This window comes from Melopsittacus undulatus, chromosome 2 (genome assembly GCF_012275295.1).
Source record: "Melopsittacus undulatus isolate bMelUnd1 chromosome 2, bMelUnd1.mat.Z, whole genome shotgun sequence".
Lineage (NCBI taxonomy): Eukaryota > Metazoa > Chordata > Aves > Psittaciformes > Psittaculidae > Melopsittacus > Melopsittacus undulatus.
Window position 1 is genome coordinate 71,195,199 of NC_047528.1, and position 27,045 is coordinate 71,222,243.

At 35.2% G+C, this 27,045-nt stretch overlaps 1 protein-coding gene across 7 annotated transcripts in view; it reads right to left on the reverse strand.

Moving 5' to 3' along the window:
- Nucleotides 1-27,045, reverse strand: part of NLGN4X (neuroligin 4 X-linked) — a 119,910-nt gene that overhangs the window by 57,958 nt on the left and 34,907 nt on the right. For 4 of the 7 annotated variants that reach the window (XM_031051169.2, XM_005151419.3, XM_005151421.4 and 1 more), the window contains one exon: nt 15,785-15,937. The exons of 1 other annotated variant lie outside the window; for it this stretch is intronic. In XM_031051169.2, the coding sequence (XP_030907029.1) occupies nt 15,785-15,937 (153 nt within the window). Of the gene's footprint in view, nt 1-15,784; nt 15,938-19,224; nt 19,285-27,045 lie in introns of all 7 variants that reach the window. 2 more of the 7 variants (XM_005151418.3, XM_013129597.3) reach the window with 1 other exon arrangement.

Consider the following 27,045-nt stretch of genomic DNA (forward strand, 5'->3'; position numbering starts at 1 on the left):
CCTCCTCCAGACACAGCTGTGACAGTTTCTGTTTGTCTGTTCCATAACCATAAAAACTTCCTGTTCTCTAAACTGTTTCTCAGGTACAGGTAGCTGTTTTTCTTCTTTTTCTGTCATGGTCTCTGATAAGGTTTTTCTCTCCATAGAGAAATAAATGCGTGTATCTCAACCCATTCCACAATTATGATCATGGCATTTGCAAAGAGTTATATAATAATCAAAGTATGGAACATCGCAGAGAAATAAATAAGTGAAATTTAAGTCCATAAAATTAGGTAGATGAGGATTAGAATCACTTAGGAAAACAAAATATGACTGTTAAGAAGTATACATAAAAAATATGACACCTGTTCTGTTTTCCATATTCATACAAAGTCTAAAACCTGCTTACATAAAATCTAGATTTGCATTATCACAAATTATGTTTGGATCTTCTTATCCAAAAAATGTTCAGAGTATTTCAAAACAGCTAATTTAAAGAAAATTACAGTTTATAACACAATGTAATTAGAATATGAAAAATAAACATCTCTCAAACATGATTGAGCACTAGGGCAGGCATGACTTTAGAAAAGATAATACATACAAATATATATGCATATATAATTTGTTGTTATTTGTGCCTACTTTTAAGACAGATGTTTTGAAAGTAAACAGTATTTACATATTTTTAATTGTTTCTTTGTTCTTGGCTCAAGCTAAGTTTTTCAGATCAGACTATTTCTAAATACACAAGCCTGTCACCAGGGCTTTTACTAGGCATCCAGCTTAGTGATAGCCACAGAACACAATATCCTGTCACAGATGACAAGCCTTCTCTTCAGTGTACATTTAACGGCTATTCTCGCCGTGTAGCTTCCGTCATCTAAAAGCATTGAAGCTTTAGATAATTAATCAGTTACAAAAAATGCAGTAGGAGGTAATCTACACAGTAACAAAAAGGGCATGATATTAAAACAATATATTTAAAAATGTATAAATACTTAATAACTACTCTAACAATTGGAGGTCCTTTTGTTTCAAGCTTCATCAACAAATCCAGCATGAATTCAATAGGATAATTACCTAGTTCTGATTCGGTTGCATCTGTCATTTCTTTCACCTGGTTTCTAGGCATTTCTTCTGCTCCTGGCATTCAGTTTTGCTCTTTCCCTTTTGATTATTAATTTTTCTTTTTTTAGTAGCCAATCAATCCCTTGAACATAACTGTCCAGGCAGTCCATGTGCAAGATACACAGCATGCTTCAGAAAATGGTTATGGCACAATGTGCAATCAGACCTTGAAACCATGTCAAAAGTAACCTTCAACCCTGCTGTCTTTAGGCAGCATTCAAGAAATGTCTGATGTTCATACATACAAAAAAGAGTCAGCTCTAAGAGGATTTGAATGTGATTCCTAGGTTACCACAAGGAACAAAGACCCACAGTATAAATAGGAGGAATACATGAAAGCAATTAACTTCAGGAAATCCAACATTTTGTGTCCTTGCATCAATGGGTCAAAGATTACTGGCTTACATGGCAAATGTGACAGGATACACAAAATAAAGAATAAAAATATCATTAGCTTGATGAACCATAATGGCTTTTAAAATTTAGTTTTCTTTTTTGCATTGCAGCTGGTATAATCACCATTTTACGTGTTCCAAGTACTACCCAAAAAAAACCTACATTCAAAAATAGTAATGAGATAGACCAAAGCATGACCAAGTCTACACAGAATAAACCAAACCAAACCAAACCAAAACCCCACACTGTTTCAAACATGTCTTCATTTTTTACAAGCTTAGATTTGTGATCACTTTGACTGCATCTGAGCAATAATCTTTTCAGGGATGTTATGGTCAACCTACTTGGCACCTCAAGAAGACAAAGAACATTATAACCAAAATGACAGTTAAAGCAGTCCTTCAGAAAAAGAGATAGAACAAACACATGATAAAAGAGTCTAATGAACACATTTCAGCCCAGTTCTGTATCAAAAGGCTACAATTTCACAAGCCTGGATTGTGAAGTTTCTGATACAGTTAGATACTGAAAATTTATATGTCTTTTATTGAAAACATCTGAGAATGGCGCTCTGATCTATTACTTTCATGACTGTTTTAAACTTCAGGGTGCAATATACAAGCTCACATTCCTGTTCTCTTGCTTATGCTAGCTCTAGTGCTTATGTGACCATAGGTAAAATCAATGAGTTTGATGAAATCTGCAACTATCATTTGCAGAAACTGTTTTCAATCAGATGTGTGAAATGCCCTCTCTCAGCCCACAGCTGCATGTTTGCTAGAACAGATTAAAGGAAAGAAATTTGATTTACTCATTATACTGTTTCAGGCAAGTCCTCACAGATCCACATCCTGTGTCCTAATCTATCTTTAAAAGGGAAACGGAAGAAGGAAAAAATATAGTGTTCAAAGACTTGCAGGAGTTTCAATGCCAGCAAGCATTTCATATCTTCTGAAATTTTCAGGCAAAGTCATAACCAAGCTACAACTTTTAATTAAGCCCACATATATATATAAATATAAAAAATATATATATTACATATAATATATATTAACAAAAAAAATAAAAAAAAACAGAGCAACTACTGTATGAAGAAAGAATCAAGAATCAGAAGTTATGGTTTTACACAAAAGATCTCTTTTCCACTTCAGGGTGGTGGAACAAGATATTTTTTTTCCCTATGCTAAACAGAAAGTAGTGTTAAAAAAGTTCCTTGAGTTGATTGAGTTGATTGAGTTGATAATTTCGGTTGATTCCAAATAGCGAATACCTGTTGGCCTTCAGTAATTTCTTGAGCTTACAATGTCACAAACTGTTATATTCAGCACTCACTGGCAGATGCTTCAGTAGTTGAAGTGTTACTTTAACCAGGAAATCTTGTTTTAGGACACAGAAAAGAGTCAGTGCCCTAGGGAAACATTCATATAAGAAAAAAAAATTCTTGTAAAAGCTGCTGTTAGATATGTCTGACCTTATTTCAACTGTAGCCAGAATATGGGAACTGTGTAACAACAAAAAGTATAAAAAGAGTATAGGAAAACATTAACATTCCAGTCAATAGGTTCTTCTCTTATTTTGGCATTTTAAAAGGGCCAATATTGTAAAAAACACTGGATTTGCCAACTATACATTCTGGTTGGCAACATTACCCTTTTCTGAAATATTAAAGTGTAAAAGATGTTACAATTAAGGCACAGAAGAGATATGCCAAATGTTGGGGGTTTTTAATTAGTCTGTATTTGCCAGAAGCAATGTGCTTTTTATGTATTAGAGGATATTTGTTGTCATTATATAATAGTCACAACTGCAATTTCTCCAAAACTGTATTTCCCTAATTAAAAAAACGCTAAGAGGATGTATTCTGTTTCCTGTTCTCCTGAATGATGTACAAAGTTCACAGATTTTGGGTCAAACTTCTTTAAATACTTTTTTTGTCTTGTAGAATAAAATTAATTTGAAGCTATTTAACAGTGTCCCACCTCACAATCACTATCGAGCAACAGAAGCAACCATTGGGTAAATTTTGGAGTGTCTGATCTTCAGTATTCTGGTTTACCCCCTAAACTATAGCTTACAAGGCATTCAAGAAACCTAGAGTAATTTTATCCGCAAGTGCTTCTTCCCTGATATATATTTTTTTAATTCTCTTTTTTTTATCTGATGTTCTGATAGCCCTTCTAGTACATCTCCCCTATCGTCTGTAAATATTCCAGACTATTGTCTTGCATGCCTGGACATGAAGGAACTCTTCTGTTTTCTATCTTTTAATTGAATTTACATATTCAAGATGCAACAAAACCCCTACTTTAAAACAATATATTTCTGAATGTTTTGTAAGATTTTGTGAAATGACCCCATTGCTAAAGCATAAGTAGTTGCTTACAGACAAGTTAACCATATTTGATTAACATCTGTGCATCAGCCTTGCCACTTGTAGGATGCTGTCATTGTAAACTACTTTTGATTGACAATTCTATTTCAGGAAATATGGAGGAAAAAGTAAAAGAGGAAATATGGAAAGCAATTATTTAGCATATGAACAGCAGACTTCATTAGATGTAGTTCTTTGAATACTGATATAGTTCAAGCTGATCCTGCAGTTGTCTTTACAAATTAAAAAAAAAGAAAGTCAGATAATCCCAACTTGCTTACCAGCATGCTGAGTAGCGTCTATTTTCTGTTAAGGTACTCTTGAATACAGGAAGTTTCCACTGAACCAGCCTGCTTCAGTTACATTATTAACCAATGCCAGGTATTAGTGATCAGCAAGACTAACCAAAGACCCTGCTCAAAAATTTTTTTCCGTCATCTTGCTTTTCCATTAAAAACAGTCAGCATGTTACATTTCATCAATACAGGGTGAAAATAAAGCTCAGTTGTTTTCTAAATAAAATATATTATTTTGTATACATATCAACTATATTAAACAGAATTGCTATTTCTCATTTTTCTGATCCTGTCTTTTATGTACTTCTTCTTATAACCAGAGATTTACATAAAAGAAGCATTAGAATTTCTAAAGCAATATCTCTCTATATATTATTTCCCTAAGCCATCAATTTAATTTCCCTTAGGCAGGGTATATCAAAGTCATGCACACTGAATACTGCCTTCAGAAAGTGGAAAGGGTAAAACGTCATCAATTGGTAACTTCTGTGGTAACTTACCTTCTTATGTTTCTAAATGTAAATTTTTCTTCTTGAGATGACATAGAAGATATTTTTAGAGATAGGAATTCTAATATATCCTTCTTCTAGGTACTGCCTTTTGACAGATACCAAGATGCACACAATTTGCCCTTGATGAGTCAGCTATATAGGTAACTGATTACCAGACTGAGATACTTCTTTGTCTGAGTGATTTGCTTCCTGTTATTATCTTTGCAAATGACAGAGTCAAGTTATTAAAATTAAAGGCAGATGTACTCTGCAGTTACAGAAGGTGTTGCCTTTTAAGGAAGACATCTGAAGGTGAAAACTGGATGCCTTAAATTGAAAGGTAAAAGCCCTATTGGTTTAAACAGCAGGATTTCATAATGAATGTGAGAAAAATTTGTCCCACAGGTTATTGAATATATTGAATGCAGTTATGAAGATGAAATAATAATTCACACTCTGTGTTATTTTAGCAGGCATACACAACAAATATTCTTCTCTACAAATTTTCTCTTTCAGAAGACTGCATTTGAAGCAAATCCCTAGATAATTCTCATAAATATTGTCCATATACATATCCTCCATGAAGGTCATAAGGGGGGCAAACTACTGAATTTTAATAAAAATATTCTCTATGAAGACAGATTTTTAATAAATAATTTCATAAAGGGGCCTAAGAGAAATCAGCAGCACTTGTAGAACAATAAAAGGCTAGCTAGGTTTGATTTTCTCGTATCAGACACAGGCATGGCTAGTTGGCTTCATTAGGCACTATAAAGATGACAGTAAAATTAGCTGGCATTTCAAATGATCCTTGACCAAAATCACAAGAAAAAATCACAAGTATAAATTGGTAGTGGTTGGAAAACAGCCTTACAGAAAGGGATCTGAGATTCCTAGTCAACTGCAGGCTCAACAGGAGTCAGTAGTGTGCCCTGGCAGCCAGGAAGGCAAACCACATCCTGGGATGCATCAAACACCATGTAACTTGTCGCTCAAAAGAGGCGATTCTCCCATTGTGTCAGTGCTGGTGTGGCCTCACTTTGAGTACTGTGAGCAACACTGAGGTCAATCAGGAGGGCAACAAAGTTGGTGAAACGGCTGGAAGGAGGAGTGGCTGAGGATTCTGAGGTTTTCTGATTTGGAGAAGGGACTGAGGGGCGATCTCACTGCTCTTTACAGTTTCCTGAGGTGGGGAAATGAAGACTAAGAGATCTAAAGAGATCTATTCCCCCTATGTATTCTAAAGAGATCTATTCCCCCTGGGATCCAGAGATATTCTACTCTGTTCTAGTCTATTTGAGTTTAGTCTATTCAAATGCATTTTAATGGAAATGTAGTTATAGATGAGATTATAAACAGAAACACTAGGAAGTTAGGTCAATACTTACTATTCAAACAAAAATATTTTCACAGAGAAAAATATTTACAGTCATTGTTTGTTATACATGGAACAAAAAGAAAATGTGAAAAAGCATACTTATGATATTCTTGCAAAAATAGTGTCACATAACTGAGTAAATGTTAAACAGTAGTTTGACATTCCTAGTAGAAACAATTTATGCAGCTTACTTAGAGATTGGTTTTGATTTGCTTTACATGTCTAAGATCTGATTTTCTGCAAATTAATACTGTATCAGTTAAGTAACCTATGATCCTTCTGGTTTTATTCTCTTATCCTAAGTTCTGCTTAAGCATAAGCATTTATTTTACCCTTTTCCCAGTTCCCAAAAGGGGTACCCAGTTTTAGGCAAAAGATGTAATATGATTCCCAGATGGTGTGGCAAATGGAGGGAAAATAATAAATAAAAATAATTTAAAAAAAAGACAATTCTGAAACCATTTTTTTGTGTGTTGTAAAATGAGCTAGTGCTATTACTGGCAACCTGGCACTAATGAGAGCCAAAAGCACACATTCTTTTTATTCCCTAAGTGGAAGTCATCATTTTCAATTAGAAAGCAGAAGTGAAAAGATGAAAATTGATCACCTGTCTCAGCTGGTAACCTTTACCTGCAGATATCTATTGAAATACCCACTTAACATCCATCACTAGGGAAAGCTTTATTCATTCAATATACTCAGATACCTTATACAGGCATTTGGAGCTATTGAAACAAAAAACCCTATTGCCTGTTCTGAAACAGAAGCCCCCAAACACACAGGGATAATAGTTTTAGCTCTACACTCTATATTCATATAGTGGCTAGTACAACAGAGTTGGGACTTTATACAGTATTGTAAAGCAGTAAAACATATTCTGACCCTTCAGTGCCTGACAGTCTGTGATTGCAAGGAATGACATGGTGGTCTGAAGCAATTCGTGATATAATGCATTTGTTTTGTGTTATCCTTCCATGAGTACATCTTGTTGCATGGTGCCACCACGCAACTTTATGAACTATTGCACCATGCCACCCCCCTTCTCATGCATTATGAGCACCATACTGAATTACCAGCTACCTCACACACATTTTTGCCATTCTGCTTTGCTTGTCAGGCTCACTTCCAAGAGTTGGTTAGATTGAGTTACACTTTATACTTTTTCCCCTCTAATTTCTCTATAAAATACTGTAACCCCCTGCAATTATGGAGGATTTAATACAAAACAAAAGATTTAACATGTATTTCTTTTAGTCAGCCAGAATCTTTATAAAAGCATGCATTTACATTTTTGAGGAAACTATAAAACTGTTTAAAAACACAGAATAACATATCGGTGATTTCCTATGAAATAAACGGATTCAATACACTGAAATCTTGGCACACTTAAGTTGACTAGTAAATTTATTATGGACTTCAATGCACTCAGAACTTCAACCACAGTTCTTTTTCTGTAATAAGATACAATATAAGCAATGTGTGTATTACCATCATATCACCACTGCATTTCAGGTCAATGCTCTGAATTAAACTGTGAGAATCTAAAAAAAAAAATTGTGAAAATATTTTACATCCATATCATCAAAATGTTTTAAATTATAGGAGAAAACTTCCTTCTCCCCTATGCTTATTCTATTATATAAAAGCATTTTAAAGAGTTCACCTTCTTTTGACTGACATGAAGTTGAATGTAAAGTTTCAGGTTTCAATTAATAAAATCATTATGATCCAAGCTAACAAGACAACTTATGAATATCACATAATAAATCCTAAAAAGAAAAAAGAAGTGACAAATGAACACTATGGACAATATGCAATAGAGTCCTTATAATCTCACCACAGAATCCAGCACATAGATATGAATAGCATTATAAAAGAAGTACAATGTTCTGACTAAGTTCTCCAAAATATGAAGAAAAAGAAAACAATGAAAGAGTCCTTCCTTTACACTCAAATATTTCTTGCACAGATTCAAGAGTATTTCAGATTTCCCACAGTCTCCACCATTTTTTAATTTCTCGTGTGAACATTATAACTCCTTAACTACTTAAAAAAACCATGATTTTGATTTTATAGAATCACAGAAACAGAGAATAGTTAGGGTTAGAAAGGACCTTAAGACATCAAGTTCCAACCCCCCCGTGAAGGACAAGGACACCTCACACTAAGCCATGACACCCAAGGCTCTGTCCAGCCTGGCCTTGAACACTGCCAGGGATGGAGAATTCACAGCTTCCTTGGACAACCCATTCCAATGCCTCACCACCCTTCACAGTAAGGAACTTTTTCCTTATATTGAATATAAACTTCTGCTGTTTAAGTTTTAACCTGTTACCCCTTCTCCTATCACTACAGTCCCTAATGAAGAGACACCAGCAACCCTATAAGCCCCCTTGAGATATTCAAAGGCTGCTATGAGGTCTCCACGCAGCCTTCTATTCCCCAGGCTGAACAACCCCAACTTTCTCAGCCTGTCTTTACATGGGAGGTGCTCCAGATCCCTGATCACCCTCGTGGCCCTCCTCTCGACTTGTTCAAACAGCTCTATGTCCTTTTTATGTTGAGGACACCAGAACTGAACACAATACTCCAAGTGAGGTCTCACAAGAGTAAAATAGAGGGGCAGGATCACCTCCTCCGACCTGCTGGTCACGCTTCTTTTGATGCAGCCCAGGATATGGTTGCTTTCTGGGCTGCGAGCACACACTGAAGCCAGCTCATGTCAAGTTTCTCATCGACCAACACCCCCAAGTCCTTCTCTATGGGGCTGCTCTGAATCTCTTCTCTGACTAAGCTGTAGCTGTAGCCTGGGATTGCTCCGATCCCGGTGTAGGACTGCTTTATGCTTTTGTGAGAGTTTTATCACTATTCACAAGGTATAGACAAATGAAAATACCAAGCAAACCTAAGCAGCATCTAATTTCAATGAGAGCCTTAAGAAACTTGACAGCTGGCAGTAAGCATTTAAAAAATATATCTGGAAATGGGCTTTCATGCAAGTTGCTAAGACCAACTTGTCAATTTTAAATTGAAGTTTATCTCTACATGCGTTATGGTATGCATTCCAGCCTGTGCTGTGTTGTGGCTTCCAACCTCTTTTACAGTTCCCAAAATTGCAAACTTTAATCAGATTAAGTCCTGCAAAAAAGGAGTAGTAGTTGCACAGGGAAGAAAAAGAACAATAGTGTGGTATGTAAGCTGTAAGTCCCTACCACAAGCTGTCCTGCACAACTGGCTGCTGGCTATCAGAAGCTTGTATAAGTGTCAAAGAAAAATCAACTGGATGGTTTATTATGTCATTAATTTCTCCAAGATTAGATTTTTGGGAAAAACTGCAAAGCAGGCCAGCACATCCTTGGAAGCATGAACAACCAGTAACTTTCACTTACCTGCTTAAAATTCATACTGAAATTCTGCAGTTGTGAGAAGAACAATTCTAAGTCCAAGTTTAAATAGATTTGCCAATAACAAATATGAAATGGAAGTTTTTATAGCAAGAGTTCGTTAGGTTTTTGTTTCGTTTTGTTTTTTTTAATTGAATCAGAACATACTGTATTAGTTGTTGAAGGAAATTTGAACTTTGCTTGAACTTTAATATGTTTTATTTTACCAACTATCATTTTGTAGTGACAGTTGCTTAATCATAGGTTATTTCAATAGCTTGTTACACTTCTTTTATTGTCTATTTATCTCAATGAAGACAATGACAGTAAGTCAATATTTTTAGATTTATAGCAGGTTTCACTGTCACTGAGTTAATTTCTGAATTTTGTAATAGCAACATAAAATCCATGAGTTAAATACAAAAATGAACAATAGTTGCCAGGCTATACTCCAAGCTTTTCATTCACTCAGCCTACTCTTCTTGCAAACTTTCAAGCAAAAGCTCCATTTGGTCCTAACAAAGTGAAACTACACTTAGATACAGATCCAGTCTAAAAAAACTTACTATTTTTAAAACACAGATTTTCACTATTGCCTGTCTGGAAATTCTGAAATAATAATTCCTGAGGCATATTACTAATACAGAATGATTACTACCCAAGTATAAAATCACACAGTTTCAGATAAGGAATTAGGAATTAACAAAAAAACTTAGATAAATCACCTAAAAGCATGATTTTTGCAACAAGTTTACAATGCAGAAAATTCTTACTTTTCAGTGTTATTACAGGAAAAATAAGGAAAATAATTAAATTAATAGTTAAATTAACATATACTATGAAAGAATTGTCACATTTTGTCATAAATTCATATATAATTTCAGTCTAGACAGAGTCACACTTACCTTGATGCTGCTGGTAATGTTCAAGTGATGACAGCTGTGCTTTCACATGCATGCAATACTAGGAAATGTAAATCAAGTAAACTAGAACTACCTCATAGCATGTTAACATTTAGTGCAAATTTTTATACTACAGTCCCTACTATGATCTATAATTGCATGTGGATATAATTTCTATTAAAAGGAAGTTCAGCCTTTTTAGACAGACTACTTAAAATGGATGATTATTGCCTAAAAGGCAGATAGGTAAGAGATAGGCTATTTTTAATCTGCATGATTCAGAATTCTAAGAGGAAGAAAATGTTAAACTGAAAATGATCTCGGAAACACTAAGCCAATTTTACAATTTTGAACTCTTGAGTGTCTCTCATTTACTGCAGTAGATGTTTCACTTAACTCTGGCTTCCAGAATACCTGATTCATATTTATAGAATTTATCTCAGGTTTTGCTTTTCCTTTCTTCTGTAATAAGATCCTATCTTCCCAAATGCCCAATTCACATTTCTGGAATTCATCTTTTGTTTGCCTTTAATAGCTCACACAAGAACGTAAAATTCATATTTGAATATTGTAACTTTTTTGAAGATAGGATTTTTTTGTTCTTCAAAGTGTATAATAACATGACTGAATTTAACTGCATAAAAAATATGCTAGGACTTTACGGCTTTGGTTTGATTGTTTTTTGGGGGTTAGTTGTTTGGTTATTTTTTGGATGAAGGGTGATTTCTCAGATTTAATTTTTACTGATACACAAGCTAAATGGGAATTAAGCATACTGAAGTCTCACCATGAAAGAGGGAATTCAGGTCATGTCACTGTAAAACAGTAATAAACACAGTTCCACTTCTGTATTTTTCCTGACAACATAATCCTGAAAAGGGCACTAAAACTATGTTTATAGATAGGTTGGGAAGATATAATTTCTTCTTAAAGCACATCCATGAAGATTAAGATAGTAGATAATTAAGAGGAATTAAGCAATACTTAGACTGAGTCAGTATATTCAAACCATCCTATTTTCTGTAATACTATAACATTCTTTGAATTGGGATATTTATTTTGCCTAATTCTCCACTCTGCTGAATTTGCATTATTTCAGTTAAATAATTCCATATATACTTTTGGAATTCTGAAAATGCAACTTGACTGTTGAATAAATTAAAGTTATTATAAAAAATTCTATCATCCTACACAGTGCACAAAGCATGGGAGGTGGGGGTGGAGACAGTGGAATTTATTACTTCTGTGTGTTGTAGTATGCAACTTATCAAGATACAGGAGCACTGACTTGCACTGGGACAAGTTAGGAATTTCCTCTAACTCCAGCAGTGTCTTCAGTTGTCACCATGATGAGGTATGAGTAGCAACAGAAACTAATGGGCTGGCAGATGCAGGATCCTCCCAAACTCTAAACTGCACAAGAAATTAAACTTAGCAGTGCAGCACTCCACTTTTTTAAGTGTCCACTAAAATAAGCAAGAGGAAAAGCTTTATCTTTCTATTTTATTGTCCCAGAAACATCCTATCTGTGGAATGTATTTTGATAAATGCAAAATTATATTCAAAGTCAAAATAAGGCCTTCTGAATAACATCAACAACCCATATTGCTGCATGCAAGCTTGGGGGGTCTAGAAATTTCAGGAAGAGTCATTCCAGAAGTACTTTTACTCAAAGGACAGAGAGGGATAATTAATAATTTGGTAAGTCTTGGGCCCAGTTGTTTGCTATTTTGCTGTGGTGCTACCGGAACAAAGAGAGAGAAAGGGAGAGATGAAGCACTTACTCCCAGAGAGCTCTGAAGTTATTCAAGATGTAGATGAAATGTAGTTTGTCTGTATTTTGGAGTTACAGCACAATCTAAAGCCTTGCATTTTACCCAGATGGAAGAAGAAAAGATAGGTATTAAGATATTTGTCTTCATTATCCAGTTAAAATGTTTTATAGTCCTTAAGGTCAAGTAAAGCCTTTTTTTTTCTGTGTAAGATGTCTGCTTTCTGGTTAACCTGATACTAGAATTTTCAGTATCTCAGTTTAGCTAACAGGCAACCAGATTCTGCCAACTAAAGATGGAGAAACCTAATCTTTATCGTGCCTGTTAAAAAACAGTTTTAAAGTTCAGGGGGTGCAGTGTGCTGTATTAAAATCAGGTCTTTATAAATCATAAGACTTCTACTAACTTATAGGATGATCACAGATTTCATTAAATGTAATTAAAATTACATTATATCAGAAGGCAGTAAAAGAAACACGTATAGTTTATATTCTATTACCTTGACAAATACTTTAGGCCAAACTCAGTGAAGGATAGTTAGGTAAATTGGTCCCTAATAATTTTCATTTCTCCTCTTGTATGAAAAATGAATTTCAAAATCTAGATTTTCTCAAACATATGTAATCATGTTATCAATTTGATCCCAGGATCTCAAACTGTGATTTGTTCACACAGTTTAAACTTTGGGAAGCTGATGCTAGCAGCAGCAGCATCAGGAGCAGTTGTCTCTGCAAGTGTGTGGACAATGCAAAGATGAGTAGTGCATTTCATATGCTAGAGGGAGCACTTAATGTGCTATACCATACAGAAGGAGCTTGACAGCCTTGACAACAAGGCCAAGTGCAAGGTCCTGTACTCACATTAAGAGCAAACCCCAGTATCAATATAGATTGAGTGATGAATGCATTGAGAACAGTCCTGCAGTGAAGGGCTTGGGGATATAAGTGGATGAAAGAATTGGGCATGAGCCAGCAATGTGAATTTGCATCCCAGAAAAGCAATTGTATCCTGGGTTGCATCAAAAGAAGCATGGCCAGCAAAGTGCTTCTGCCTCTCTGCTCTTGTAAGACCCCACCTGGGGTACTGAATCCAGTTCTGGAGTCCCCAGTACAAGACATGCACCTGTTGAAGCGAGTCCGGAGGATGACCACAAAAATTATCAGAAGTCTGGAACACCTCTATTAAGAAGAAAGGCTGAGTTGCGATTGTTCAGCCTGAAGAAGAGAAGGCTCCCAGAAGACCTTAGTGAGGACTTTCAGTATGTAAAGGCGGCTTATGAAAAAGATGACGGGAGAATTCTTAGCAAGACCTATAGTGACAAGGGGTAATGGTTTGAAACTGAAAGAGGGTAGATTTAGATTGAATAGAAGGCAGAAATTTTTCATAATGAGGGTGCTAAGGCACTGGCACAGGTTGCCCAGAGAAGTTGTGCCGCACACCTGGAAATATTCAAAGTTGGTCTGGATGGAGCTTTGAGCAACCTGATGTAGTGACAGATACGCCTTCCCATGTCGGTGGGGTGGTCTGGATGATCTTTCAGATCCCTTCCAACCCAAACCATTGTATGATTCTATGATTTGTCTGGCTACTATCATCCAGTGATTGCCTATGCATTCCTAATAGATTTTCCATCTACTGCTGTTAATGACACAATATAAACTGAAAGGAAACAATGTAATGTGTCTCAAGAACAGAACCAACATTTATGGGAAGTAAGATGTCTCCCGCATTCAGGTCCATTCAATTCAAGTGATAATTTTCCAAAGGAAGAAAAGAAAGATCAATTGCTCTATCTATCTATCTATCTATCTATCTATCTATCTATCTATCTATCAAGGGTCATCATTAACTCATTAATGTGAGCAATTCAATGCATATTCCTCCACCACAGGATACGATAATACAGAGTTACACATCTCTGCCATTAAAATCAGGTTTGCATGTGTCTTCTTGTATAAAGTTACAAATTCAGTGCAACTGAAACACAGCAGATTTACAGAAATATATATATCAAAAAGAAGATAACCTGGACTAGAACGGATACAAATCTTGTCAGTCTTTTAAACTGCATGCCGTAATAATTATACTACTTTTTAAACTTTCATGAATAACAGTTTGTTATCCACATGGTTGTTTACTTGAAGAAATTTTTGATTTTTTTTTTCTTTTATTACTTGTTAAGCAAGTAAAAAATACCTGGAATTCACCTGTCTTCCAATGTCAGGCAGAACCTAGTGAGTTCTCAGGAACACATTTACATTTAACCAAGGAAGAAAAAACAGAAATATGCTCATAAAACACAATTCTCCGGATTTTTTAAATGCTATGTGTATATCTGAATATCTTTTGTTCTTCTAATTCAAACATGTATCCTCTATAACAAAGAATAAATACCATAGTGTCTTAAAAGCGTGATCGCCACTGTTGAAAAGCAGTATTTAATGTCAAACACAACTGTATTTTTTATTAATCCATTTAAAATCTTCCAATACTTTTCTGTTTCTTATAGGAATCCCTCTGTGCATAGTACTCTGATATGCTAGAATATTGTTGAAACACATTAACCACATGAATAGGTAACTCAGCAAAAGAAGTTTCCTGTGTTTCAAAACAGTGCATGCCAAGAACATAAATCAACTTTGCTATTAAGAAAGATTTAAAAAAACCCTTTGTAAATACCATTCTAAATAAAAAAAAAACCCACAAACAAAATTACTACACCTTACCTTGCATATGTAAAATGCTGTAAATAGAAGCATTTGAGCAGTCTATAGGCTATTCTATACAAAGTATATTTTTTTTTCATTAAGATAAAGTTTGCTTTTATGAGCAAATTTTTAGTTTAAATTTCTATGGAAAAGTATAACTTCAATAAATAAACCTTCATGTGGAGAGGAGCCTGGTATGTGCAAACATCCAGGAGCTAGAATCACAAAGGCAGCAGAAAAGACTTGTGGTGTACTGTCATAGATCTAAGGTTATTTTGTTATTCAATCTAGTGCTGATAAATTAATTTTTAAAATGTCAAGTAGATGCAGTTTTTTCTATCTGAGAGACAGAAATATTAATTTCTCTCAATATTATATTTCATTATTATGGAGTTCTTTATATTTAAAAAGATAAAGTCACATTACTCCTTGAAGCTCCTTGACTTCATATTACCTGCAACATAAATTTTATCAGTGTACATAGCCTGTTTTGTCTGTATTACTTTGGTATCACCTACCCCAAAAAACAACCTGCACACAAAAATAATATAGATAAACAGTAACATTTTCCTCTTCCTATCATCACCCATGGTTTTCAAATTGGTGAGTACTCATCCTTGGTTAATTTATTTTTCTTTACATGGAATCAAGAAGATTTTATTTAATAAGAAAAAGATGCAAGTTTTCAAAACTTGTTAAATCAGTAAGCCAAGAGCAAATATGATCTAATGACAAATTTAAAATAAACCAGCACTAACATCATTATAAATATCCACTCATTTTTGTCTAAGGTGAAGGGAACAGTCAAAAAGAAAGTAACTTAGCCCAGTTTCCATAAAATATTGAGCAGAATCCAAAATCCATCAGCAAAAATGGTCTTTTAAAACTAGCCCAAGGATGTGGGGCTCATCAGTAGATAAATAAAGCAATCACACCTTTCTACGAAATTGGTGATGAAGAAAAGAGTCACTTACCTAGAACCCCCAGCCTGTAATTGAGAGTGATAACAATGACATTTCCATAACTTGCGAGAATGCTGCCATCAATCATATTGCCAGTACCCTCCATGTAAGATCCACCATGGATGTAGACCATAACAGGTTTCTTGCTGTTCTGATCATGAATGTCTGAAAAAATTCAAGTAAAGAAAACATAATAAAGTAATAAAAAAATAGAAATATGGCATTAATAATTTATAACAGTGCTAAAAATGTTTCCTATGTTTTAAATAGGAAATTTCACCACTTCAGCTAGTTAACACAGTTCAGGGTCATCCTACCAGTCTAATAGTTATAGCTTATGTATTTCTCTTGGTTACTTCAAATAGTATTTCCTCTGAAATGTTCTCTGAACACTTGAAATATCTTCAATATTTCAAGGAATTTAATTTGTATATAAAAACTAAAAGCCTAAAGAGAAAGATCAAATTACGGAATAGTCTTGTCTTTTTTTAGAATATTCTGATCCAAGTATATATCAGCACAGAAATATCTGTACATATCATAATGACAATAATGGTCTATACTTTCCCATTCCTCACTGAGACATTATTGTCGAAATTATAGTCCCAATAGTTCAGTATAATATCACAAAATCAAATTGTTCCAATAGAAGCAAACATAGTACACTGTTCCTTCTTTCAATAGCATAGGAGTTAACAGAGAATTTATGTGAATTCATGGACCAGATTTTTTGTATTGAAATCAAATGGTGTCTTCTCTGCTGTGCTTTTCCTTGTCACAGTAGCTAAGTCTTAAAGAACAGCCTTGAATTAATGCTCCTTAATGGTATTGTTGACCTCTATATGCAGAAAAGCTCGACTTCCTGCAAAGAGGTAAACAGCTGGATCTTTATTTATAAAGGAAGTTACATGAAATTTATAGTAATACTTTCATACTTCATGGTGAGATATAAAGATTAACTGAGTTATATTTAGTACTGTATTCATCTCTCTTCCTTTATTAACCAAAAAGTTATGCTCCTGATCCCCGAGATGTCTTGGACTACCTAAATTGGGAAGTTACATTCTCCACAGAGTGGGAACAGGGACTAAGCTCCTTTAAAAAGCACAGGGCAATTCAGCAAGCTGCCATTGAGTATAAACAAATAACTTGGTGTATCTGCATGTGTAAGGAGCTCTTCTTTCAATCATAAAGTAAAACATACAAGAGAAGGCAGAGTCTCTGATTATTCTAAAACAGAGATTAAAACGCAGTGTTCTTTTCTGGGTAGGATAGGCGCATACTGAATAGTGGGAAAAGGAAGTAGTGAAATAAAAAGCTGAGCTAAAATACTTAGAGGTAGGGCATCTAGGTTTGAAACCTTCCAAAACTCTTTCTTCTCCTGAACTTTGTTAGAAAAGATAATAAATATGTGATCAGCAGTGAATTACCACATATATAAAACATGTATTTTATGTATCGTATTTGAGCAGCAGAACAAAAGTTTTTCTGGTAAGATCTTAATTGTTGTGACTTATAAGAGTAATGCAGCTATTAAACAGATCATATAAAGCAATGAGGTGCATTCCAGTGAATGTATTTTTTTTATTTTGAGCATTTTCAGTTAACTATATGAAAGTGTTTCTTCTGTAAAAGCAAAGATAAGCCCTGAGAAAATGAAAGCAAACAGTAATTTAACACAATTATTTGTGCTACTGAATTACCTCTCTCCAAAGTTTCATGGCATGGTTTGTTGTATTTAATCTTTCCTTATTACATAGTTCTACCTCAAGGTTGAATCTTTCACTGCTGAAGTCAATGGGAGGTTTCCTCTTCCCCTTCAATGGGAACACGATTAGCTTCAACATAAAGGAAATGAGCTCCACACTTTATGTTTTCAGATCTAAAGTGGATGCCCTTGTTAATCACAAAAAAACTAGCATTTTATAATTTTTAATAAGTCTTAGTTACAATGTATTCATAATCCAACATGTATCTTAAGTTTTTAAAGCAATTCTTGTTTTGCTTCTAATTTATCTTTTCCTTAAATTAAATACAGAATTTGATATAGAAAATTATTATATCATTAAAAAAAAACCTATGTTGCACAGAAATAGGAAGGTACTCTTCAGAAAATAACAGTGAAATTTTGGAATATTTTGAACAGCATTGTTCTTTTATAAGAAATAGTGTAATTCTGTAATGAAGGGGGTACAGTAGAGGGCAACCCGTGTGCATCAAAGACCAGAGATTTTTATTATGGCATTTTGTGTACAGATAGAGTAGCTGCAATTGAGTTGAATTCCCAGGAAAAGAGGAGATAGTGTATACAGAATGCATGATTCTCAGGCAAATAACAGAGACAAATATTTCAGTTATTTGAACTGAATTCAGATAGAAGAAAACAGGAAAAAAAAACCAACCCCAAACCATGGAATAACACTTTGGATTGGCCAAGAACAAGAGGATTAAGAAACATACTGCACAAACAGTACATCAATAAACTACACAAGATTTTAATCTTTTCAATTAATTTGAAAAATATTTGTCTTAATTTGGTAAATATAGAAAGTAAAATATACTGTTAGTGTGACTTTAATGAAAACGGTGAGAATAGAGGGAGATTTCATGACTTCTTTCTGTATCAGTGCATCTCAAATAGACTGGCTGTGCCAAGGCAAAAAAGAAGTATTTCCTTGTAAAAAATTTTTGGGTACTTCACTGTGAACTTTAACATTTCCTTTCAGTGAATCCAATCCAATTCTGAAAGAAGTCAATGAAAATGATTGTAATTGATTTCAGTGGGAATGTGGTCAGAGTCAGAACAAACGTATCTCAGAGGCAAGCTGATTACAGGAAAAAAACAATAAAGCAACATCAACAGCTGCCTTTATTTTTGTGTTCTGAAATAAACCACATCCTGTGAGAAAAAAAAATAAGTAAGTACATAAAAATAGAAAAGACAAAGCACAATTCAACTGCATCAATGTACAGCATGTGCACTGGGGAAACAGTGGAAGTGAAAGAAAGGATAGATGTGAGTTTTTTCCATGAATTTCAAACAAGTGAATTCAGAAGATATGTAGAAGAGAAAAGAGCACATGCATGTTTTTAAATTCCATTTTCTCAACCTAAGAAAGAATAAAGGAAAAAAAATGTGGTATCAAATAATATTTATGTTACTCACTTCACAAATATTCAGGAATAACTTTTACACCTGTGTCAGAGGAACTGCAATCATCTATATGCTCATTTGAAATTTAAAAAGAAAAACAATGACAGTAATTTCTAAAGAAGAAAATTAAGAAGCACACTGAAGTGTGTATTTGCTGAAGTGTGCTTCTGCAAATAAGGGACTAAAAATAATGTGGAAATAACAGCAATGACAATAACAATAATAATCACTATTATAATAAAAATGTAAAAGTTTATGTTCATGCATCAGGGTTGAGCTTTGAAAAAACAAAAAATACCTTCATCTTCACCACGATCATTACTGGTGATATCATCTGCGCTTTTCTTTGTGTTGGCTCCTGGGATCATAGTGAGGAGGAGAATAAAGGGAAAAAAGAGAATTCAAAAACAGCAGGTTCTCAAAAATAAAAAAAAATAAAAAAACAAAACCAAAAACACTAGTACAAAAAATGTAACAAAAAAGTCAAAATCTGTTACATTTGAAATTGAAAACCAAAAAAGATGCAAACTGCACATAAACATAAAATGTCAAGAAGAACAAATTTAAAATACTTGAAAAAATGTATCATATTCTGTGACAATGCAGTTACTTCAGTTAAAAGTGATTTCTGCAAAAACAAAATTAATGTGCTATTAAAAAAGAAGAATATAAACCAAAAATTATATTAAAAATTGACCAAATTATGTTTTATAATTAAGAAATGCAATTTACTTCATTCTGTTCTGCAACCTTGCAGTAATAATGTCTTTAGTTACTAGCTTCAATGACTTAACATTTTATTTATGCTCATTAGAATTTATGAAGAATCAGCCATAACCTGAATTTTAGATAAAAATAATGCAAATGAAATTATCTTTGACTCTTACTCAACATGACTGGACCAAGACAAACCATAAAGACTTTGAAATTTAATCTCTCTTCCCATATGAGCAAGAATATATTTAAAACAACAGACTGCAAAAAGGTGAAACAGATTTGAGTCGATCCCAAATATGAAATTGATCGAGAAGTAGCCTTAGTTCATCTTATATCACATTTCATGCTCTTTAAAAAAACTTGGAATTTAACTGAACACAGTTACTTACCATGATAAAGAACTTGCACTTACTTATGAAAAGATTCAGTAAAAAATACATTTTAATTTGTATTCAGTATGCTTTGTCAAAATACTTGTGAGGTGTATACATGTGCACAGACACATGCACACACAGATAAACACACATGTCCATACATGCCCTAGACTGTGCTTATGGGAGCAAGAGGAAATAAACATAGCTTTTCCCACTCACTTCCTTCTGCAGTATTTCTGTTTTGTACCCAGCATTTCATTGTGATGTCCTTGCTCCTGTAGCAAGTAAACCTCTTGTTAAAGGTTACTTGATAAAGAGGGAAACATGAATAGGAAGTCAGTTTCTAATTTAACTCATTAATTAAACACGGCTTCTAAAAAAAATCAAACGGTCACTACGTTAACCATTTTTTTCCTGAATTGTCTTTATTTGGAAGTGTGTCCTCAGAACACATTGAAAAAGAGCAGTACATTAATTTAAAATCATAGAATAGTTAGGGTCGGAAAGGACCTCAAGATCATCTAGTTCCAACCCCAACCTCCCATGGGCAGGGACACATCACGCTAAACCATGTCACCCAAGGCTCTGTCCAGCCTGGCCTTGAATACCGCCAGGGATGGAGAATTCACAACCTCCCTGGGCAACCCATTCCAGTACTTCACCACCCTCACAGGAAAGAACTTCCTCCTTATATCCAATCTAAACCTCCACTGTTTAAGTTTCAACCCATACCCACTGTCCTGTCACTATAGTCCCTAATGAAGAGACCCTCACCAGCATCCCTGTAGGCCCCCTTCAGATACTGGAAGGCTGCTATGAGGTCTCCACGCAGGCTTCGCTTCTCCAGGCTGAACAGCCCCAACTTTCTCAGCCTGTCTTCATATGGGAGGTGCTCCAGACCCCTGATCACCCTCGTGGCCCTCCTCTCGACCTGTTCCAACAGTTCTATATCCTTTTTATGTTGAGGACACCAGAACTGAACACAATACTCCAAGTGAGGTCTCATGAGAGCAGAGGAGAGGGGCAGGATCACCTCCTTTGACCTGCTGGTCATGCTCCTTTTGATGCAGCCCAGGATACGGTTGGCTTTCTGGGCTGCAAGCGCACACTGAAGCCGGCTCATGTTCATTTTCTCGTTGACCAACACCCCCAAGTCCTTCTCCGTGAGGCTGTTCTGAATCTCTTCTCTGACTAACCTGTAGCTGTGCCTGGGATTGCTCCGGCCCAGGTGTAGGACCTTGCACTTGTCATAGTTAAACTTCATGAGGCTGGCATGAGCCCACCTCGCAAACGTGTCAAGGTCCCTCTGGATGGCATTCCTTCCCTCCAGCGTATCAACCGAACCACACAGCTTGCTGTCATCAGCAAACTTGCTGAGGGCACTCTCAATTCCATTGTCCATGTTTCTATATGCATTTCTATATTTCTATATGCATGAGTTTGTGTATGAACCCTGAGTATGTCACAGAGACATCATATTTAGCTAAAATGAATATTTTATGACTTCTTTTTTTTTATTATTTTAAATGTCTTCATATCTCTCATATCCCTCAAAATTCAAGGTTTCAAGTAAATCTCAATCCATGATTGTAAAACTGGCAGAATGTAGTTATTCGCAACTACCGTACTTAAGAATTCTTAATATATTCAGTTTGGGGTTCTGTTTACTGGTTTGCTTCTCTTTGATACAGACAGAATACAGATTTTCTATAGAAATTTTCTGGAAACACTGCCATTATATATGGAGTAAGGGTGATTAGTGAGTCAAAATGTGAAAAGCAGTGGCTGAGACTCCATCTCCATGCAAAGCTCACACTTTCAATGCCACTGTACGATAGTTATTGTGTATGTAATATATGAATCCATTCAATTATATGTATTCAGTACACACACTACATAAAATATGACTGCTAATGAAATACAGATGCTCTCTGAATTGCCAACTTCATTGAGAAATATTAGATACAGGCTCTAAATCTCAGTCAACATCCAAGTTTTGGATGTCATGTGGGCTATTTTTTTCCTAAGAAGCTCTATGTGCAATATAACTGTAAACTTTAATTCAGTAAGCATTTATCTTTTAAAGTTTTTAATTCTGAAACACTGAACCATGTATTAATAAACTTTAAAAGAATACTTGATTTCATTTATCTGTGGATATAAAGTCACCTTGTATTCTGAGATTCATTCTCAGTGCCATGCATACATCTATCACAAATGAAGAAGTCACCCACTGTAAGCACATCCTCTGGCTCACATTTCCTTTGATAATGAATAAAATTCTCATTAAGAAACAGATTTTCTGGGGTTGCAAGTCTTCCCAGATGTATACACTATTTATGCTACATCTTCCTCTATTCGGATAATAGTGATAATATGTGTGTGTATATAGATATGTAATGTAGTCAGGTCCCATGCATGCAGTTTACCAGTCCTTGCATTTTAGGTATCCATTCTGAAGCCTCTAATGGCAGCAAAAAATTATCAGCTACTGCTTAAGCTGACGCCATTTCTCTGTAAATTATATGTAATTGCTCCATCTGTCACACAGTACACCTTTTGACCCCATTTAATTTTGGGAAAGCGCTCAGTCTTCAGAAACCACACAGCACATTATTAGTTGTATGACCTCCTAGTTTCACAAAGAGCATGCTCAACTTTCTGGAAACTTCCAGCTCAAACCAGATTAACACAGGGTTTAGTAGTCATTCTTTTAGTGATATGTTTTATTTATACAGTCATTTCAATAGATCTCTAAAGCTCTTGATTTCCCATCTCATGACAGCTATTATAATTTCACAATCACCTCAAGTCAACAGTTCATTACAGTCTCAAGGGATCATCAGCAAAGTGGAACTGTACTTTCTTTTCTGCATTTCTCTCAAGACTGGTAGGTTGGCTTAACTTTGAGTTTCACTTAGTAGGCAAGCCTTGAGTCATGTCATGTCCAAAAAGAGGGCCCTATCAGGGGGGAACTTTTGTGGTTATAACATTGTCCCTGGTTCATGGCTATGGCCAAGGCTCTCCAGTTACCTTTATAACTGTACCAAGAAGTTCTCTATGAATCTATGTCCTAATTTCAGCCATAACCGTTATTTTTTCTCCTTTCTAGTAATTGGTGCAGTGCTGTGGTTTGGCTTTAGTCTGAGAATAATGCTGATAACACACCAATGTGTCAGCTGTTGCTAAGTCTCTCATGCTCTGCCAGTGAGGAGGGGCAAAAGAAGCCCAGAGGACCTGAGCCAAACTAGCCAAAGGGGTATTCCATACCACAGTATGTCATGCCCACTATATAAACTGGGGGAAGTTACCTGGAAAGGACCAGATTGCTGCTAGGGTCGGGCTGGGTATTGGTCAGGGGATGGTTAGCAATTGTATTGTGCATCACTGCTGTTTACTGTGGTTTTCCTCTTCCTTTTCCCCTTTTAGTTTTATATACTCTCCACTTGTTATTTCCCTTATCATTATCATTATTAGTAGTAGTATGCTCTACTTCAGCTACTGGATTGTTCTTATCCCAGCGCATGGGGTTTACATTCTTTTGATTCTCCTCCTCATCCTGCCTGGATAGGGGAATGTGGCGGGGAGAGCAAACAGCTTCATGGGTCTGGGTTACTGGCTGCGTTTAAACCATGACAATCTACATACCTGCACTTTTAGAAGCCTGTTGATTTGAATTAAAGAAATATAAGCATATTGTCTATATTTAAATAACAATTATTTGTTAATTATTTCCTGAATATTGGCAAAATGTGTGTGCAATTGTGTGGGTGTATATCTATGTGTTGACACAGGAGTCACGGACAACGCGGAGACAATCAATGTGATCAAGCGATTGCCAAAGTTTATTCAGATACAGTGCTCCTTTTATACCCTTACGCCCTTACGTTTCTTATGTAACAGCCTTGGATACAGAGCTCTAATTGGTTAGTCTAGAGGTTAATACCATTTACAAAGCTAATATTTATAACTTGTTATAATTGCAATTAAATACCTTACTCTAAAAATACAGTGGGAAACTACAACCTTGGCAGAGATCATTCTCTGCACGTTTACAGTGGAAAATTACAGAAGCCTAACAGGACAATTGACCTTGCTTATTCCTGCCAAGAATCTTCTTACTTTACAGTAATAAGGCTCAGGGTATCGAGATCGCTCACTACATGGCCTTGGCTCTTTAAGAATTCCCACACCTATGTGTAAATACATATGCATGTATGTACATGAAAATGCTCTGTACAGTTAATAGTCTGAACACAGGTTTACTCTCTGGCACACTCTTCCCATAAAGGTATTAAACTGAAATTATAATCTGTCAGCAGTGTGCATAAACCCAGTAAACAGCCACACTCAATGATTTCAAAGCAGCCCTTAGATGCCTTCCATCTCTCTCCTAAATAAAACTAAGACTTTGATTCCTACTGTAGTTTTTAATGTGGAAGCCAATGAAAGCCCAGAATTTTACTTTACTTTGCCTGAATTAGATTTCTGTGAGTTTATTTTAATTCCTATATTATCACTGAATAGCAGAAGAACACGATTATAGTGGCTGTTATTTTAATACCATTAACAACAACAACAGAACTATTTGGGTAGCAGCTGCTAATTCCGTATACCAGCGACATTTAACTAAGAAACATGTAACATAATTGAGTTTGTATTCTTAATGACTCCAGCTTCAACACACATAAAAAAGAAACCCCAAAGCACTAGAATTCCAGGCCACAGCAAAAGTTTAAATGCTGCTATATTGCCAGGAAATGTTTCTTTTCAAGAAAAGGGAATTAAAAGACAATTTCCTTCAGATATTTGAAACTGAATGGAATGTAAGAAAATGCAGCAAAAATCCCTATAGCTTTGTGTTCCATACATTAATGAGGATTAGAACGAAAAGAAAATGCTATTTCACAGGCTTCTTTAATAGTTTTAGAGAACCTATGAGAAAAAAAAATCTATATAGACACTTCTATTGAAAAGCTAGATGTATAGATGATATGCAATCCCAATCACTATTAGAATTAAAAACATCTTACAAAAGATAGTAACAACAGTTACCACTTAGGAGCTATGAACCACACCTGAAAGCTATTTCTTAGTCTGAAAATATTTTCGTTTAGATTGTATTTATTCATACAATCATAGAATAGTTAGGGTTAGAAAGGACCTTATGATCATTCAGTTCCAACCCCCCTGCCATGGGGAGAGATGTCTCACACAAGACCATGTTGCCCAAAGCTCTGCCCAACCTGGTCGTAAACACTGCCAGGGGTGGAACATTCACAGCTTCTCTGGGCAGCCTGTTCTAGTGCCTCGCCACCCTCAGAGTAAAGAATTTCTTCCTTATATCTAACCAAAACTTCCCCTGTTTAAGTTTGAAGCCATTACCCCTTGTCCTATCTCTACAGTCCCTGATGAATTGTCCCTCTCCAGCATCCTTGTTGATATCCTTGAGGTACTGGAGAAATTTCATCCTGGAATAAAAACTGTAAAATTACTAAGTTTTATCTTTCATCCTGTCTTACTTTTGGCACATTTTTAAAAATAAAATAAAATACTTTGAATAAAAATTACTCAGAATAACAATTTTTAAAACTTTCACATTAAGGTTTAAAACTTTGTTACACAAGTTACACAACATTTAGAACTGAAAGTCTTTAAATACAGAACACTGCTTTGACATAGCTGTCTATAATGGCTCTAAAGAAAGAAAGCATTGTGCAGCCTACCCTTTCAGTGACCCCTAACAGATAAGGGGAGTGTTTCTTGAACTTCCAGTGTAACCGAATCTGCTTTATTTGACAGAGGACTGGACTGAGACTGCAATGCTTACTAACTGGATAGTGAAAGACTTATTAAAAAGCATAAATCTATCACACAGTTATTTAAATTAATTTAGATGTGTATTTTTTTTGTACAAGCAACAGAAGGAACACTGTCATGAAACTGTAAGCAGTGACCTCTAATAGCTTACATTTGTCTATTAAACTGGTGTACTTGATGAGATGTGAGCATAAAAATGCTAACATCTGAGTGCACAATACTGCTGTGTAGAAGCACAGCATTTCCTTTCATCCATTTCACCTCCCGCATCAGCAAAGCCATTTTGAAATTTGGCAAAGATACCTACATGCTACTTTCTTGCAGTACAACATCCAAAATATAACAATCAGTTCTTTGGGTACATGCAAAGTTTTCAGCATATGAGAAGTCCTATTCAAAGAAAATAACAGTATGTACAAGCTTCCACACTGTCATGAAGCTAGTTTCAGTCTTGTCTAAAGACTGACAACATGAGTAAATCAGTAGCAAATACTACAGTAAAGATTCAAGAATATGAAAGCCCCTGTAGGATATATAAATCCCACTGCAAATTTGTCCAGAAGTATATATATTATACAGCACTGGCAAGTCAGCGAGTGTAAGATATGGGTAAAGTAGAATTAACTGCAAAGGGACTTAAGGTTGTTAATATGATGATCATACTACAGTTAGGCTTCTAAGAATATACAGGACTTCTAAATTAGGATGTACAATTCAACATTTGTTATTAAGCAAAATTCCCAAACCTCCATGTAACTACACCCTATGTAACCTAGGTAACTAGTCTGCAGAAGGAATCCCATAATGTTCAGCTAGCACTACTTATAACTAAAGTGTGAATATTTTCAAATAAGCTTAAGAAAGATAAGTACCTATGTCCCATTTAACATGAATGAAAATGTATGTGTAAAAAAATGAGAACAGCCAGTTTTAATAACTAAAAGTTACTGTTGCACCCTTGCAAGCTGATGAACAACACAAGCATATACTCTGCATTTAACAACTGCTGATGAAGTTGTGCAAACTCTCCCTTTGGGCATTTGCAGGCAACACTGGAAGGTGTGAGCTGAATAATCAGTTCTTAAGAATATCTCTAATTATTTGGTGCAGCTATTTTGATTCTTCATGTTGAAAACAAGCTCAATTTGCAGTTGCCTTCAGAGAATTCAGGAAATAATTGTGTTTGTTATTCCAGTAGATCCTGTGAG